The sequence below is a fragment of the Symphodus melops genome (assembly GCF_947650265.1).
Source record: "Symphodus melops genome assembly, chromosome: 3".
In the NCBI taxonomy this organism is placed as follows: Eukaryota; Metazoa; Chordata; class Actinopteri; order Labriformes; family Labridae; genus Symphodus; species Symphodus melops.
The window spans coordinates 14,532,846-14,550,501 of record NC_136693.1 but is presented as its reverse complement, the minus strand read 5'-3'; the positions used below and the strand labels follow the sequence as shown (position 1 = coordinate 14,550,501).

General features: G+C 37.8%; 1 protein-coding gene across 1 annotated transcript in view; it reads right to left on the bottom strand.

The window, feature by feature from the left end:
* The window catches only part of galnt18b (UDP-N-acetyl-alpha-D-galactosamine:polypeptide N-acetylgalactosaminyltransferase 18b), a 63,781-nt gene that overhangs the window by 3,852 nt on the left and 42,273 nt on the right, over positions 1 to 17,656 (bottom strand). The window contains exons 7-9 of the mRNA XM_079339100.1: positions 7,729 to 7,914; positions 4,712 to 4,849; positions 1,649 to 1,744 (exon numbers count right to left, since the gene is read on the bottom strand). Coding sequence (XP_079195226.1) covers positions 1,649 to 1,744; positions 4,712 to 4,849; positions 7,729 to 7,914 — 420 coding nt within the window. The remainder of the gene's footprint in view (positions 1 to 1,648; positions 1,745 to 4,711; positions 4,850 to 7,728; positions 7,915 to 17,656) is intronic.

Sequence of the window (17,656 nt, the reverse complement as noted above, 5' to 3'; positions counted from 1 at the left end):
AAAAAAGCCTTCTGCCTCCTTCAAAACAGACATTAAACAGTGACTATTGCAATTGTAAAAAAATCTGTGCTGCTCACTTTTGGAGAGGCTCAGACTGCCAGACGTTGTATAGCTCTGGTTTCTATCGTTACTGAGCTTAAGTCTGTATGTTTTATCATCGCTTGTGCTGAAATGCTGTATTGTGCTGTTGCTGACAACATGCTCTTGTCAAGTAAGTCCTGTGCTGCATTATAAACGTTGTATTTCTTACTCCTTTCATCCCTGTGCACTGATGTTGTGATCACAATACCTGTAATACAAATGGAATCTCTGCCAAAACAAAACAATGAAAAATACAGCTCGCACCTGCAAAGCCTGTTTAGACAGAAAGCAGCCAACATTAAAACCCTTCTATTTACATGTATTATTATAGAGGCAATCCAGAGAATATTTCCTCTCCATGATGTAACACACAAACACAAACATAGAGTACACTGGATTTGTCTCCCAATCTCATTAGAAATGTTGGAGCTGCTCCAGTCTGTTGTTTGATATGCCGGGATTAAAGCAGATTTATAGTGAATATCATATTTATAATAAGTATGTTATAGAGATATTTAGGTCCCAGAAAGGGCTCGAGAAGTGAATGTATTGTATGGGGGTTTAAAAAAAGAAAAGGCGTTACAAGATTATACAGCCTTCTCCTGAATCAGTTTTAATTTGCGCTGTGGTGTAAATATCAACAAGGCGCAATGACTGTGAAATGTCCAATACATTCATTCAAATTGAGAGGGATAATGTGAGTCTCAAGTCTCACTCCATGAGACAAGTTTTCAGCTGCCACGACAAGGTTAAACAATCTCTGAAAGCAGGCTGTTTAGACGTAATGGGATGGAGGGATCGATAGGAGCTGAAAGAGTTGGGAGAAAGTAAGTGATAATCCTGCTATGCTAACACTTGAAGACACTTGAAGCCCCAGTTATTGAGATCGAAATCTATCCCGGCACAAACCAAGTCCGGAAATTGGCCTGGTAGCTGGAGAGGTGCCAGTCCACTTCCTCTCCTTTAATGCATGTCCATAGGATCCTGTTTGTGCACGTGTGTATTTTGGCCTATGTGTGTGTTCATGTTCATTAAACAAAGTGTGAACCGAATTTCCCCTTGCGGGATTAATAAAGTATGAATTATTATTGTTATTATTATGTAAAATAAGAAAACATTTTGCAGAAATCCGGAGACAGAGACAAATGTTCAGGTGCAATAGAACTTAGTGTTTTATCAATAACAAAGCATTTAAACTTAATGCCTCCGGAAAGGGTATAAAAAATAGGAGACGAGTTTTATATGTATTTAACAACATTGAGGTTTGTTTCTGGAAAGGGCAAACAAGAAAACCTGATAACGTTTTATGAGGAAAAAGTTGTGAGTTTGATCTAATGTGAAGGCAAAGGAAGGGGAGGTTGTTTTTCTTCTAGATGGAGCAGCCCAAGATGGATGTAAAGTAGAGAGGTGATGTATTAAATCTGGCTTTATGCTACATCCTGCATGAAATAGCCTTGCAGAGAGAGAGAGAGAGAGAGAGAGAGAGAGAGAAAGAGAGAGAGAGAGAGAGAGAGAGAGAGAAAGAGAGAGAGAGAGAGAGAGAGAGAGAGAGAGAGAGAGATGGTACCTGAGGTGTCATCCCATGACAGAGGTACATGATGGGCACATTGTCATTGTCAGGCCCCTGGTCCAGACACAGCTCGTTCTTCAGAGAGTTTTTCAGCTGACATTAGGAGACACACACAGTTCATAAATGAGTGTTGTGCACATGACATTTTGAAACTCACTAAGTATTTTTGCTACTCAGTGTGAATTTAAATTCCACAACAATATACAGTAGTTTTGAGTACAGTACCTTTGATCACTTAATGTACAAACAAAGTAAATACATGAATAGAAACAGAGGGATGGTGACACTCAAAGGATTTTCGTGCATTTTGCTTTGAAAATAGAACCGAAAGCATTGATTACCATAAACTATTTTTAGCCTGTACACTATCAAGAATGCAGCTGCCAGGGTTTTAAGATGACTGCAATAAAGGTCATATAACCCCTGTTCAATACAACCACAATGATTCCCTGTGTGTTTGGAATTAATTCTAAAAGATTTTGTTAGTTTTGTCACTTGCCTTATATTTGATATACTCACTATAGTTACATATGATTCTCCACGAAAGGTTACATCATCCAACACTGCTCCAATACTAGGGAAGCTGATTTAATAAGCAATAAGCCTTGTGTTGAAAAACTGATATTCAAACATTTTCGTACTTAAAGATTAAAGTCAGTTAAAAAAATGGTTGTTGATGATTTATATGTTGTATAAATGGTCATTTCTGTAAATTACATTTCCAGCAATGTTCACTATAAAGTTTTATTATAGAGTAATAGATATGTTCAGGTTATAAGCAAACAAAAAATAACCATCCCGATTGGTAAAGAAAGTTCAAACTATTATGTTACCTTTCTGTAGTGGAAAGGTTTTGCTCCCTTTTTAAATAAATTTAGAAGTACATTATTTCTCCCTCAGGCAGAATAAACTATTATCCAAGCATGAAGTATTGCTTGCTGCAGTTCTCACTGTGATTGTATAAAAATGTATCGACTAGGTTTTTTTTGTGAGAGGACAGGCAATATGTTGAAAGGAAAAAAAGCCACCTTCCATCATCATTACCTTGCATATCCTCTGTTATTCTCAATAAACATATAGTCATCATCGTCAGACATAGAGTATTCAAATATACACAGAAAATACAGAAGGCACTTGGCCTGAGCAAATTGAAACATCCAAGAACCTGAATCATACTTTCAACCCTCCTGGCCTCATCCATCTCTATAAAGATGTAAATAAGAAGTGTTAGGCTTGATGAACATTACTCAGACTGTGAAGTCGAGCCAGAGGGTTATTCATGTGCATCATGACAAAGGTTTGCCTGATTGCGAGACACAAATCTGTACTGCAGGGAGCTCTGGAGATGCTGGTTTGTGTGGGGGAGAATTAAGTAAAGATGTCATCAGAAGAACACAGCGAGAGATGATTCAGCTTCCCATTGGCTCAGGAGAAGTCAACATATATCTGATAATCAGAAAATCCACAGGAACAACATGGTCCAGTGCACTGGCGTAGGACCGCATTATTTCTACTGTAACAAACATGACACAACAGAGATACACTGTGGGAAAAAATACATGAGCTTAAAGTCACAGTCAAACAGCATTAAGTCTATATTTAATGTGACATATGTATCTTGATTGTCCTGCTTTAACAAGGGCATGCCCTTTTAAACGCTGAGATTCAAAGATGAGGCTGGACAGAGAGAAGGTGAGACCAAAATAGAAAAGAACATTTTTTCTGCAATGTAAACTAAATTTATAAGCTATCTAGTGGCATCTAATGACTCTTCCAACCACTGCCACTGACTCACCCATCAAATGCATATTGCAAATATATAAAAATGAGGTCTACTAACTTACAGAAATGAGTGTAATGAGGTCGACCTATTTCCTCACGACATCCTTTCCCCATTCGTCAATTTGTACAAGAACAAATTCAACATCCAGACAACACAGAAAGCAGTGCGATTACACTGTGGTCTGTGTGTCAGTGTGTGTTAGGGTGCAGCACAGTGATGTGAGGTGGGAGGATTATGGAGAGGAAGCTGTTTGGGAACAACAAGGACACTGCCAGCATGTGCAGTTTGTCTGGCTTTGTAAAAAATGATAAATTGCATCCATATTCAAAGTCAATGAATGTATAACGTCATCAATGGATTGAAGTTTATTAAGGTAGTGACGGCCACTGACTGTTTCAGTGCTGCTCCCATGGCCTTTTCTTTTCCCCACTCAGGTTGCTTTCAGGTGGTAAAGGGCAGAGCCAGTTAATTTGATGTTATCTCTAATCTTCTTCCTTGCAAAATTTAGGAATTGTTTTGTGACAGAGAGGGGGGTTATGAGTTACGGGGGCTTTTAAACTTTAGGATTTAGGACTTTAGGAAGTAGTTTACGCACTACACAGAAACATTTTTGTTTTTCTATTTCTGGAATAAAACTGAGGAATAATATGAGGGAAGAGCTAAAGTAAGTAGTAGTGTCACACAATTCAAAAGACATTTAAAGAAATAGTTTTTACGAGGTACAGGGATGAGGAAGGGTAATCAAAATCACTGGGGAGTATTTGCAAATGTAAAGTTTAGTTTAATAGTTTAAGGGTTTTGTGTTCATTTGTATTCTTACTATTGGTGATGGTACACTTTACGTAGTTATAATATGGTGGTGGGAATAGGCAGCATTGGTATAATTAGTAAATTAGATTATTAGATGATGACACACAAGTAATTATTTCATATTGTATCACATTATATACTTTACAGCTATTATTTATTATTTATATATTTGAGTTAAGAGGGGCTAGGATAAGATAAGTTTAAACATTCCTACGCATGTAATGTGTTTATATTTTATCTTTTATATTTGTCTTCTATTTTGAGTGCCTTCTGAGAGGAGAAGGACAGAGCGAGTCTCTCCAGCAAACACTCCTCTTTGTAAACAGTTTATTCTCTTGACAGCAGTCTTCCGCATCCCGACACGGGATTCAACTTATTTGCTAAGCCTTGTTGTCTTGACTAGTTCTTGGCTTTTCTTTTTCTGACACTGACCTGAAACTATGATGAAGATGGAGAATGATGCTTACCACTCCGTACGCGATGGTGTCACTGTACATCCTCATCTCAGGGTAGATGTTGACCAGATACCATCGGAAAGTTTTACACCGCAGCCTCTTCCTCAGAGCCTTCCTCTCACTGATGTCGCCAATGTCAATCCCAGAGTCCTGGGTCCAAGCAAACAGACACACACACACACACACACACACACACACACACACAGAGGAACACAGTGACAAACACAAAACATAAAATTGATTAACCATGGCTCGTGGAGAGGCAGATCAGATAAAGGGCCATTGAGGAGCATTGTAAAGCCATTTGTTGTGTATTTGAAAAGCTACAGGGTTTGATTTTTTTCCAGTTCTGCCTTGAAAATCTTTTTTGGGATTTTTTTTCAGGTTTTTATCTTTCCAAAACATCTATTTAAATCTTGATTTAGACACATGAGTATATTTCAGAGGCCTATGTTGTACTACAGAAATACAATGCACTGTTTATATTAAACCATGGTCCTCCGACATATTAATATATACCGGTAATTGTACAAGTAACCAATCATTAAAGCAGTAAGGCAAGGTTTGATGACTACAAATGAAAACGAGATTTGATTTACATTAAACCCAATATTACTTATCTACCTAAGGAACTTTACTGGAATGCTTTCTGAGGTGTTCAGATGTTAAGTTACCTGACTTTTAATTGTCTTGAACATTTACATTTATTGGTGTCATGTGTCACAATCTCATGTGTATAGACTATTAAAAAAGAATGTTTCCTGAATGGATATAATAAATAAAAAAAACTACAGAAATAACACTTTAGGCCCTTAAAAGTAAATTACTCTCAACTGTCAAAAAAGAACAGGTAAGTACAGCAGTATCTTTACATTATTGGCATTTCTCATTGCATTTCATCATCTGGCTCATGTTGTCCTCAAACGTCACTGACGTCACTCTCTTTAATAACTCAAAAGCTCTGGAGGGTTGAAAAGTTGACGGGGCTCTATGGTGCTCAAAAACATCAACAAGTAAACTAAGATGGGTGCAGACATAAACAGCGGTACTTTGTTGATTTTACAACCTCAGATTAACACATATACATGTATATTTTCCCGTGTGGATAATTCACAGGGCTAAAGCTGTGGCTAAATTTCATGCTTCTTGAGTCCAGACTCTGTTAAATGCCTCATTATTGACTGAATGAATTGCCCGCAGATGTTCATCTATTCATAACGTGGATTTACATATTCAAACTGATTATGCAGGAGGAGAAAAAAAGCTTCAGTGAACAAACATTTGACTTCGCCTTTGAGGGGTGCTAGATTTAACATGAGACGACGTAGTGCAATTATTTACTTTACTCTACTGAATCCCAAATGAAGATCAAATAAAAACATTTAATCCAAAGTAAAAACACTGGTTCAACCATTAAAATACAAGACAGCCGGCAGCATATACAGTTTGCATCATTTGGATTCACTGCAAATCTGCAAACAGATATTTGGTGCTTTAACAGTTGTGGACACTGCAGATGTCTTCATTCAGTCTTTTAAATAATGCAAATCTGCTGCAGTTGAAGAGATTTAAAAGACAAAATAGTTTTCATTTTACAATAATGAATAAAAAAATTTAATTAATTAAATTATGTACCTTTTCTGACTACGTCTTTTTTATATAAATGATCAGATTGTTCTTCTTATCGTAGCTGTAATCCAGATTGTTTCTTTTAAATGCTCCCTCCTTCCTGCTATTTCCTAACTGCTAATTTATGTTAATACTATTTGGATGATTCATATTTAGTATTTATTTATTCTGTTGCATGTATTTAATTCAGTCTACAGTATTATGTAAGTGACCAGAAATCATTTCAACTGAGCTTTCTGGTGTGTCAGGAGCTGATTCAACCAAACATCTGCAATGACAGGAGCACAGCTGATAACAGATGACACTCAACACTGTCACATTTAGCTTGGGTGGATGCACAATGGAGCTGCCTGTTTGTCCTGTATTTTTATGATGATGATTTCTATATTCATGTCTGTGTGATTGTGCGTGACTTTTATCCAACACCTGACTTGAGACGTCAGTATGAATGTTCCCCGGGGATTATAATTCAAATGCTGCAACAAACAAATCCCCCAAACAGGAAACCTTGAAAAAGCGCTTTGATCGCTCGTTGTCTGTATTAGGGATGGGAAAATGATCAGGTTTACAATACTCTGTATTGTTTGATTACTGATACGGTGACACATGTAAAGTGTCATTCTGATAATAATGCAGAGGGGCTTTCTCCTCTTTTATCCGTATATAATGTCTCAACATTATTAGTCAGTGTAGGCAGGAGCCAGCTTGTTAGAGTAGACGTGTCATTTGACAAATGAGACAATTCACACGTCTTTGTATTGATTGTTGGAATTCACAGTTTGATCTCAGAGATATAACACATAGGAAGGAATGAGCATTATAATCTGGCTCTGTGTTAAGGAAAACAGGCGTGCAGTTTCAGGGTGTACGTTTTTTTATCTTCTTCCGTGAAACTGATGCAGCCTTTGGTTAAGACAAATTGACAAGGAAAAGGATTAGAACTGTTCATCAGGAATCAATCAATGCTAAAATCATGTATTCAATTAAAACAAGGTTAAACCAAAGAGCTCAAGTGATGAAGTTCAAATGAACTCAAGATCTGTCCTGCAAACAGTAAGCCAACTGTATTCCAATATTTCTACCAGATTTTCATTGATTGATTTATTTGTTGTTTAAAAAAAAGCAAGGCATATGGTTTTAACCTCGGTGTCTGTGTGAGCATCTATCCTGGATGTCCTTTGAACTTGGATTATTTAATGCTGGAATGGCTGTTCTTATGTTTTGAATGCTTAATGTCTCATCTGCACAACAACCAGTAAAGACACCTTAAACATTATTATGACAGTTAATAACTTAAATATCTACTCTGCATGCTGAGATTCATCAACATGCCAAGCTAAGTGAAGTATAACCACAAAGTTTTGTTTATTAGAAAACGTGATAATAACATAATCTTTTACCTCCATGGGAATATTCCAGGCCATGTACACATGGCTCTTAAACTCATCCATCCAAACTTCTGCCACTCTGAGGGCGTTTCTCCTCACGTGAGCCGTCAGGTCTTCTGTGTAGGGTTTGTGAGCGCGCTCTATGTGGGCAATACGAGCACAAGGCAGGACCTCAACACTGCCACCACACTGCCACACCTTGTTTCAACATTACAAACACAAAGAAAAGAAGAACATTTTTATGTTAAAGTAAGAGCAGTGACTCTTCTTCACCTCATGATTTGAAGTATTTCTGTTGTGGTCAAATCTACTTCAGAAAGTCGAAATCCTTGTGCTGCCAAGGTTCGACAAAAACAGTACAAAACAAAAAAGAAATATAAAAGAATGTGGACATTTTTTCGGTCTTCTTCGTTACTTCTTAAGCACAGGCGCCTCTGTTCTCATTATGCTGTTTCTCAGGTAAGAAAGCAACTCAGAGGATTTCCTCACAGACAGTGCTCTTTCTAGGTGTCTTGAAGCAGGACTGGGGCTACAGGCAGGGACTATTCATTACCTCTGCAGCCAACTGTGTCTTCGATGGTGAGGAGGGAGTCCCCGTGGTGGAAAACATTAATGTCCCAGTACCCAGGAGGAGAAGCCTGATGAGTAAAAGCCAGTGGCTTTAACTCCTCTCTGACATAATGAAGACCTATGGGAAGCTCCAGACCCTGGTGTGAGGACCTGTGCAAACCTTGCACAGCCATGGGTCTTCCATCCATGAAATAGTGACAAGTAATGATATCTAAGCATGTTTTAAAAAAGGACAGGGAGTTTTATTTTACACTCCCTGCTAACCCGCTTTATCACAGATGCAGATTCATCTCAATACATTTATAATCAACATGCAGTCAAGTATTATGATTGTAGTTATGTTAATATATGCAAACCTACTTGATTTATGTTTCTGTTTACATTACTTCCTGTATTATTTAACAACATTAATTGCCTCTATCAGTCAATAAGGAAATCTGTTTAATTTGTTCTTAATGTCATACATCAAAAGACTTTGAAAACGTATTATACAATGAATTAGGTAATTAAATGGGAATGCAGATTTGTGTCTGAATTATATGAATGGTATAAAAGCACTTTGCAGCACTACAGAAATCAAGCTGCAGTGGTTTAATGGCATCAAATTTAAACTTAAACTATAATCTTATTCATGTGCATTTAAAAATTCTTTTGGATGGGGCTGGAATTTGGACTGGACTTTGGAGAGCGGGAGAGTGCAGAGTTGCACACAGGGAAGAAGCCACAGATAGTACTTGAACTGAGGGTGCTTGGCCCCAGGACTACACCCTTCACACATAGGGCACACAAACTAACCACTAGGTCAATGGAGTCCCATTCATGTGCATTTTAACAGAAACATTTTGCACTTTTGTTTGTAAAGGGACCAAATAATAAACATGATTGTTGCCATTTGATGTATTGCCCCAGAGTTAGCGTAGAGCAAGTTTACATCTGCAGTCCCTCGGCAGGTCACAATTATCACATAGTAATACAAAATATAAAATATGTCAAGATCAGTGGTTACAGAATTGAGCATCTTTCAGCAGATTTTTCAGTTTGTTTTTAAAGCTGCTGATTGAGTGACAGTTTTTCATATCGTCTGGCAGAGCGTTCCACTGAGTCGATGCTTTCACACAGAAAGCTGATTGCCCAAAAGCAAAGCGACAGAAGGTCACAAGACAATCTCTTGTCGAAGATACTCTTGTAGATTTTATTGACTCCACTGAGTGAAAGTTAATAAATTGACGTATCATTTATAAAATTTATAAAATGTTTCCCTCTGCTTGCCCCCAACAAATAATGAAACATGACGTGAGAAAGAATCATATCGTGCATGAACGCCTTGGCAGCTTCATTTAAGAGACAGCCCCTAATGTGTCTCAAATTTGCCTTAACAGTCCAGTCTTTGAACCAAGAAAACCAGTTGGTAAAAAATTTAAATTTATTTATTTATTTTTTACAATCAAGGTATTTTTTAGAACCAAATGAACACAAATATTGATGGCTCAAGCTTCTGCCTAACAGTTATGTCATGAGCCCCATGCTCAGGCTCTAGTTCTCATCACAGCGGTCATGGGTTTAAATCTAACCTCGGCCCCTCTCCCACCATGTCCTATGTCCCTTCAGCTATCCTATCCAAAAATGCAAAAAGACCAAAAAGAAGATGAGAAAAAATAATCAAAAGATTCAATGAAATTGACAAAAATAAAATTGCAATCGCATTCTCAGCTAAAAACAATACTTGACTGAAAGAGCACAGTAGAAGATCAAAAGATTTTAACAAAGACTTTCATAAACAGTTTTAATTACAGCTTGTTGGATCCCTCCCATTCTTCAGTGTCAGCTCTTCTTTAAGATAATGAAATAAATGCCTCTGCATTCGGCCCCTGTGACACCCTCTGTCGGAAACCACTAATTATCTGCTGCTTTTTTTCAAAATTAATCACAAGAAATGGGGTCATTACTGTCAAGACAGAGGTCTGACTCATCAACTAATCTGGGAGCCTTTATTGTATTCAAAACATGACCCTTAATACAGTTGAATATTTCTCATCGCTCACTCCTCCTTGAACAATTATACCCACCAAGTCATTTGTATAGTGACTCATAAAATCACAAATTTTGTGCATTAACACTGATATGGTGGTATGATCTTTTTTCCCACCTCTGTGCAGTCAAAAAGCTGATAAATAGAAATAGCATTCAGATTATTAAACCTTCTGCCACTTGGTCACTGACATAAAAAAAAAAAACAGGTGTTATACTTTGCCAACCACGCCTCAAAACAAATTAAAGCTGCCACTAAGTTTAGTCGATTTTTGAGTCCACTTTTTAATAAAAGTCAAGACCTCACTCCAGAAAGTCTCCCTGATTCAGCAGCGAGGGAACAATTTCAGTCAGGACGACACAACCACTCCCTTTAAACTTCAAACTCATCCCCTGCAGAAATATCTCACGTCCCACGCTGCCACTTGTGCCTCGACTCTCGTTGCCACATCCGCCTGCAAATATGCTGCTGTCTGAATCTGAGCATCCTCCCATTTCACTCTTTCTTTCTATAATTTCTTTTTTTATAGAACTTTTCTGGCAAAGAAGTCGTGTCATAATATGAAATTGTTTTCTCAGATCTATTATCAGGGCACCATCAGACAGAGTCTAAGCTAATTTTATTGCTGCTCTCATCATAATTAGCTTTGGATAAAAGCAAGAGCTAAATATCTTTAATGTAAATGTAATGTGAGTGGAAGTGCTTTATTCTGTGCACACTGGTGCCAGTTACACAAGCAGCGCGTCTAGTGGATTAAGAGGATTTTGATGGCAGTATTCAGAAGGTTATTTCACTGAGGCTTTGAGGATTTAAAGCACTAAAATGATGCAGTTTTATGTTGCAGCAACATATCAAGTCAAAGTACAAAAAATACAGTTTTAAGCTTAATTATTGGATTGTCAGTATGCTTAATAATCGAATGAACTTTATGGTACCTCCAGATGACTTTTGCCTTCAAGTACAACACCAGAAATCTATCTTAATAGCGATGATCACACCCTGCAGGCTGGAAACAGTGTCTGTCACATGTTTGTCATTTTCTTCTTCACAAAGAACAGCAGCAGCTTCCCGTTGTCACTCTTACAAAAGGTTCACAACCAAAATAGGATCAGTATGTTCCAGAAATGTCTGGAAACACCTCATATGTTTTAAACATTTCTCTGCTGATCTCAGTGTTGTTCTTCTTGCTCGATACAACACTTTTCTGGTACGCTATTTTGACGTTTTTTATTTCCAAGAAAGGCAGTGAATTTACCAAATAAAGTCATTAGAGTCATACAATACAGGTAGCAAAACTTGTGTTCACCTTGAGGTATGTATAATGTATAAGCTGAGTGATTTGAACCAATACAATTTATGGCTGACAGTCAGGTAAAGAAGCAGCTTTTGACCACTTGATCATTACTTTAAACTATTCATAATCCAAGTGGTATCTGTCCCCTTTATCATTGTAAAGTGCATGCTTTGTATGACATCGTATCAGGGATGGAAATGTGCTTCCACCTCATTAATATCTAGCCTAAATAATAGCATACAATGTTTTCCTGTGAAACGTTTTCGTATATTATTTAACTGTTACAATGCAACGGTCTATTGTACTGTATAACGTTACATTGTGCCCACCTCTATATTTACATATTTTGTTATATGTGATTATTATCTGTTATCTCATTGTCAACATTTTATCACGCTATTTCAGTTGGCCTGTACGTCAGGGATTTACAATACAAATCAACTCCTGAAGTGTGATTATTGATAATGAACTAACATGGGGAACAAGAGAGAGAGATGAAATGCTCCAGTTTGGAGCTGAGCAGACGGAGATCTGAAGAACTGTGAGTCCATGCATCAGTCATGCAATGAGTCATCACTGCAAGATGGAGGTAGAGATATGATGGGGTAGGGTGTATTTTCATGATAAACATCATGAATCTTAATAAAGGCTGACAAACATTTGAATAGCATTAGACGTGAGGGTATGATAAAACACAGCTTCTCTTCCTGCAGAATACACCAGGAAGGAGACATAAGAGAGGGTTCACAAAATACAGCTTTTGTAGCACTGCTATCCTCTCGGTCAGCATTTCTCTGGATTAGACAATGTTAAATAAACGAGATGTGAGATATACAGAGAATACTTTTAGAGCTCCAAGCAATGCAAAAAATTCAGATAAAATACGTTTTGAACAGTGAGATCTAAAAAGATTATGCATGTAACAAAAATATTCTTTGCTCTTTAAACTTAATAACTGATGTTGCAAACATCCTGACAGATTGTGATGTTATTTGCGGTGACACTTTGCCATTTGAAGATGTCAAACTTATTAAAGAGATGCATCAGCAAAAGAAGCACCCATCTTTTATAACCTCCTGTCAAGACGAGACGAACCTTAGGAACCCATATATTCCTCTGATTTATTATGCTGCTTTTGGAATTTCCTGTTTTTCATGTCAGGGCATCTGAAGCAATCTTCTTTCATCTCTCTGCACCATGCACCTCACTCATCCTCCAGAAACTATAACTGGCTTTAAAAAGACACCCAAACATTCCAGCACTGGATCCATTTCACATTTCCTCACTGCTTTGTGATCATAAAACCGTTCACATCAAAGCACAGACTTTCTTTTAAGGTAAATTTGAGCGCCCTCTTTTGCTGCCCCGGGCACAGAGACAGTGCAGACAATTGGCTTAGAGTTTCTAATATGGGAATCAACTCCAACAGTTTGCAGCCTAAAAAGAGGAGTATGTTTCCTTTCCTCCCCAACAGACTATCCTGAATACCAACAGACATCTCCATCACTGTCCCTCTCAACTAGACCAGGGAGTCTTTCAGGATTTACCAACCCTGTTCTTTGAAACTGTCATCAGTAAAACAGACACCAGAATCATATGTTCAATCTATTACATGAAGACTTTGATGAGAAAAATAATAGGAGGTGTTCCGGATTTATTAGCATTCCTCCTGCTAACCATGGTCATTAATTATTCCTCAGGGATAAACAGTCATTTAACTGCAAAATAAGTTTTACAATCCAATCACTCCTCTCATTATTTTAACAACCTGCGCCTGTTCTGCAATGGTCTCACCTCTCCCTAGATAGCACAAGGTGCTGAAGCACAGTGGCCCTATCAGTACAACCCTGTCATGGTTAAATTGTTTTTATAGAGAAGTAACACACAATAGATCTGTTTAAAACCTTAGAGCCATCACTCTCTACTGTAGACTGCAAAGAGTAAAACTACTCAGCAACAATCTGACATCACTTGGCTATGAATGCTGATTTTGAACATAAATGGTTAATGAAGAATAAATGCATATAAATGAAATTTGAAGGAGATATTGCTGCAGAAATCCATGAAGACAGCATGTGATGAGTCGTATCGTTGCATTATTAATGTACCTCTTTACCACCACATCCTGTCTAATGAAGAACATGTTGTTTTTTTTTCCTCTAGAAGGCGAGAGATGCTGAGGAGTTATCATCCAGGGACTGCTGATGTCTAACCAGCCTCATTCTGCTGGCTCCTTCTTCTTATTTTTCGCATCATATCTATCAAAGTCTGTTTCTGTAAGACTTTTTATATTTTTAAAATGTTATATTCTTTATTGCTCACCATGGGTATTGTAGAGATAACAAACAGAAACTGATTTTGGGAGTTTGACTGTTTGAACTGGCACTGGGGTATAAAATGCCAAAGACACACACAGGCCTTAATCACACACATGCACAAGCAGGACCTGGAGACATGTGTTACAGAAATGGAAAGATGTCAGAGTGTGGCGGCTGCCATCACTAAATGCGCCCCTTGAGCTGGTGGGAGTTTGGTGCTTTGCTCAAAAGCACCATGGGCAATGCCTGAGAAGTGGTCCGGCACCTCTCCAGCTACCAGACCAACTTTCATATTTTGGTCCACGACGGGACTTGAACTGGTGGCCCAAGTCCCTACGGATTGAGCTACTTCAGCCTTTTAAATCACTAGTTACAATACACGTGACTAATTAAAGCTTCCTTCTTCAAGCTGGAATTGATATCTTTCAGATTTGAAACAGAATTTTAATGAATGATCAAATTTTTAAGGATTTAAAAGTTTGACTCTTGATTTCTCTTTATTTTCCTAATTAACACAAATATTCCAGTCATTCTTGGAGCTGTGTGATTTTTTTGGGACCATAATTGGTCTTGCTATATATTTGAGAGGATGAATATGCAAATCAAGACAAACTATCACAGTACACTTGATTTAACAGGACAGAATGCATCCATGAATAATAGCTCAGGGAAAAAAGTCTTGTATCACATTGCAATGTGCATTTTCTACTAGATTTGTCAAATCTGATCCATCCTCTCCATGTTAGAGCTTTTGTATTCACCCTGTGCTCCTGAATCTCTAATCCGGAGGGTATCTTTTATAAACCTTGAAACCACAACTCATCCTCTCTGCTGCAGCCTCCCAAACTCCTCCGCTCCCGTAGTTTATTACTCTCCTTGGCTCAGATAAAAGATAGCAAAGGAAGGAAGACTTACTTTCCCAGATGAGGTTTGTTGTCGCTACAGACGGTTCTCAAATTTCTTTGGCATTTTATACCCCAGTGCCAGTTCAAACAGTCGAGCTCCCAGTTTCTGTTTGTTCAAAAATCAACCACATCAAGAACTATGTTAAAATGTGTTATAGCCTGTTTAGGAACCAAAATAACGCCTAGCATTTATATGATGACATGTTTGGCCATACATTTTAACAGATGTGTCTGTATTTGGAGTGACAGTCACTGTAAAGTGAACAGTGAGCAGGGAAATACTGTAGCTGTTCAGAAACAAGATATTCTGTCATTCTTTGCGAGATTTTTATACGGTTTCAACAGCCTTTAACACAATTAACTTTGTAGATCTTATCTTTTATTAATCTGTGCTACATTTATTACTGTCCACATCACCTCTGTGTCAGACAGAAGTCATTCTCATTAATTTTCCTGTTGGTTTGAGATTATGTGGAGGGCTCCCATATGTTTTTTAGCTGGAGAGGGGTCATCGAACTCAATCACAGATGGACTGCAGATACACTGAATCATTATCGCAAAAATTACAAGATTAATCTAGTATATATTACAAGGAATAGTAGGCATCATTTAAGTGATGGAGAAATTAAAAAAAAAAAAAAGACAAAACTCACTCATTAAGAACACATTTAAATGCAGCTTAAGGCTAAAGATAAGTTTACATGTTCTAAAAAGATTATACTGTTAAATGATGCATATTATGCATATTAAGCAAGTGGTAAACCCGAAGTGTGTTTGCAAAAGAATTAGCCTTACATTTAAAAGCCAAAATTCAAATCTGAAATAAACATGTGAACAGCCTATATTTTTTTTAGATAGATAGACACGGACAGACAGACAGATAGAGACTCCTTGTGCTTTGCTTTCTTTTTAAAATGTTTCAGTACTGTATATTGTCTTTCAGCATTTTGACACGTGCTATATAGATACAATGTATTGCTTCCTTGCGTTAAAATGTCTTTAAACTTGCTTTAAACGATAATGGACACAGATACTGCAAGACTTTGTTTACTGAATGTAAATTACCCCATGAATTTTTGGCTGAACTCTAATGTGGTAATCGTTATTATGACAGTAATGCTGTTTCTTCAATGATCCTCATTTCTCAACACATCCTTCCTGGAACAGCCAAAGAGTGGCGATATCTGTGATACATGGCTGTAGACTAGTTTCACTGGCATAGCACCCAGTATTCACAGGTGTTTTAGGAAATCATTTGTATTATTATTCAGTTTCAGAGCCCTGTTCAATTTGCCAACGTCCAGTCAGACTTGAAGGATCACACCACAGGAAAAACTATATTTGGGGTCTGCTGCACATCTATAAAGAAACAGATCAACACATTGTGACTTGAAGCCTCAACAGTCAGCCAATTTTGTGAGACAGATGTGAAAGGCCACGGCTTAGTGCCTGTCACTCTGCCCTGCGTTTCATAGTGAACTAAGTTTACCTCTCAATAATTTATTGCAAAACATAACAGATAGTAACATCATAACTCAGTCTGGATTAAAGCACACGTCTAAAAGAAGAAAAGTAAAGTCTGTAGAAATGTTAGTAATCCAGTTTGTAAAAGAACTTCCTGCTCAAACACTCATCTCTAAAGACAAATCAACCAGCTGGTTTGTGTGGGGAGGCTGCCAGCGTAACAGCAGTGACAGACACAGACACTGTCCAACAACAGACAATAAAACACGGATGTTTGGGTTCATCTCAGGTTACAAACTATGTGAATGCAAATGTTTTTGAGTCTCAGAAGACTAATTTGAATCCTGTTATGGCAAATGAGGGGCCACTGTCTATTTTTTATGACCGCCACTGGCAATTTTTTCAGTAGTAATTAAACCCTGCCTGCAATTTCTGTTTACTTCCAACTAAGTGCAATGACCAGTACACAGTCTCTAATTTCAAAGATTACCTTCCACCAAAAATGTAGATTTGTCAGTGAGACATTTTTTTAATTCAACATTCACACATATTTTTTCAAGAAGCCCTTTGCATCATTTTTTTTGAAAGGCCTTTATTCACAATGTCTGACCGATTGATTAATATTTAGTCCATGAAGTATATAGAGAAACTAAAATGTGCTGCTTTAAATACGTGTCTGTTTGTTTTGCCCACTTACTTTCACATTTTGCTTTATGTTCACTATATTTGTTTCATAAACATATTTGAAATGCACCTGTGATAACTGTACTGTATTGCTAACTCCCAAACTCTCCCTTGTATATAATTACCATTGTTGTCTTTTAAGCATGGCACAATGCATGAAACATAAGGGCTATAAGCAAAGGTAATCTTATCAAGTGTCAAGACAACTCAAGATAAAAGTCTCTCCTTAAGCACAAATGGATTTATAGGAATTTGAATGCTTTGTGTGCACAGAAACATTCCCGCAGTTACAGACACAGACACAAAATACATATTTCATGTGTGTCGTTATGCTGGATTAGAATGTTAATCCTTGTACATCACCATACTATAAAATATAATAATGTAGTTTTCAGCTTCCTCCCAGTGACAGAATGCAATTGTGAATGCTACGATTCATTTCTCCCTCACGCTGCACAGGACATCCCTTTCAAGCCTCCGCCAAAGCCTGGAGCTGCTGGCCTGGTTTGAGTGTGTCTCAGAGGATCCGTCGGTAGCCTGTCTGTGTGCTGGCAGGTGGTCAAGAGGCATGACCAATATGCTGCAGCTGGGTGGACAGACAGAGAGGCAGAGAGGCAGAGAGGCAGAGAGGCAAACAGACAGACAGACAGACAGACAGACAGACAGACAGACAGAC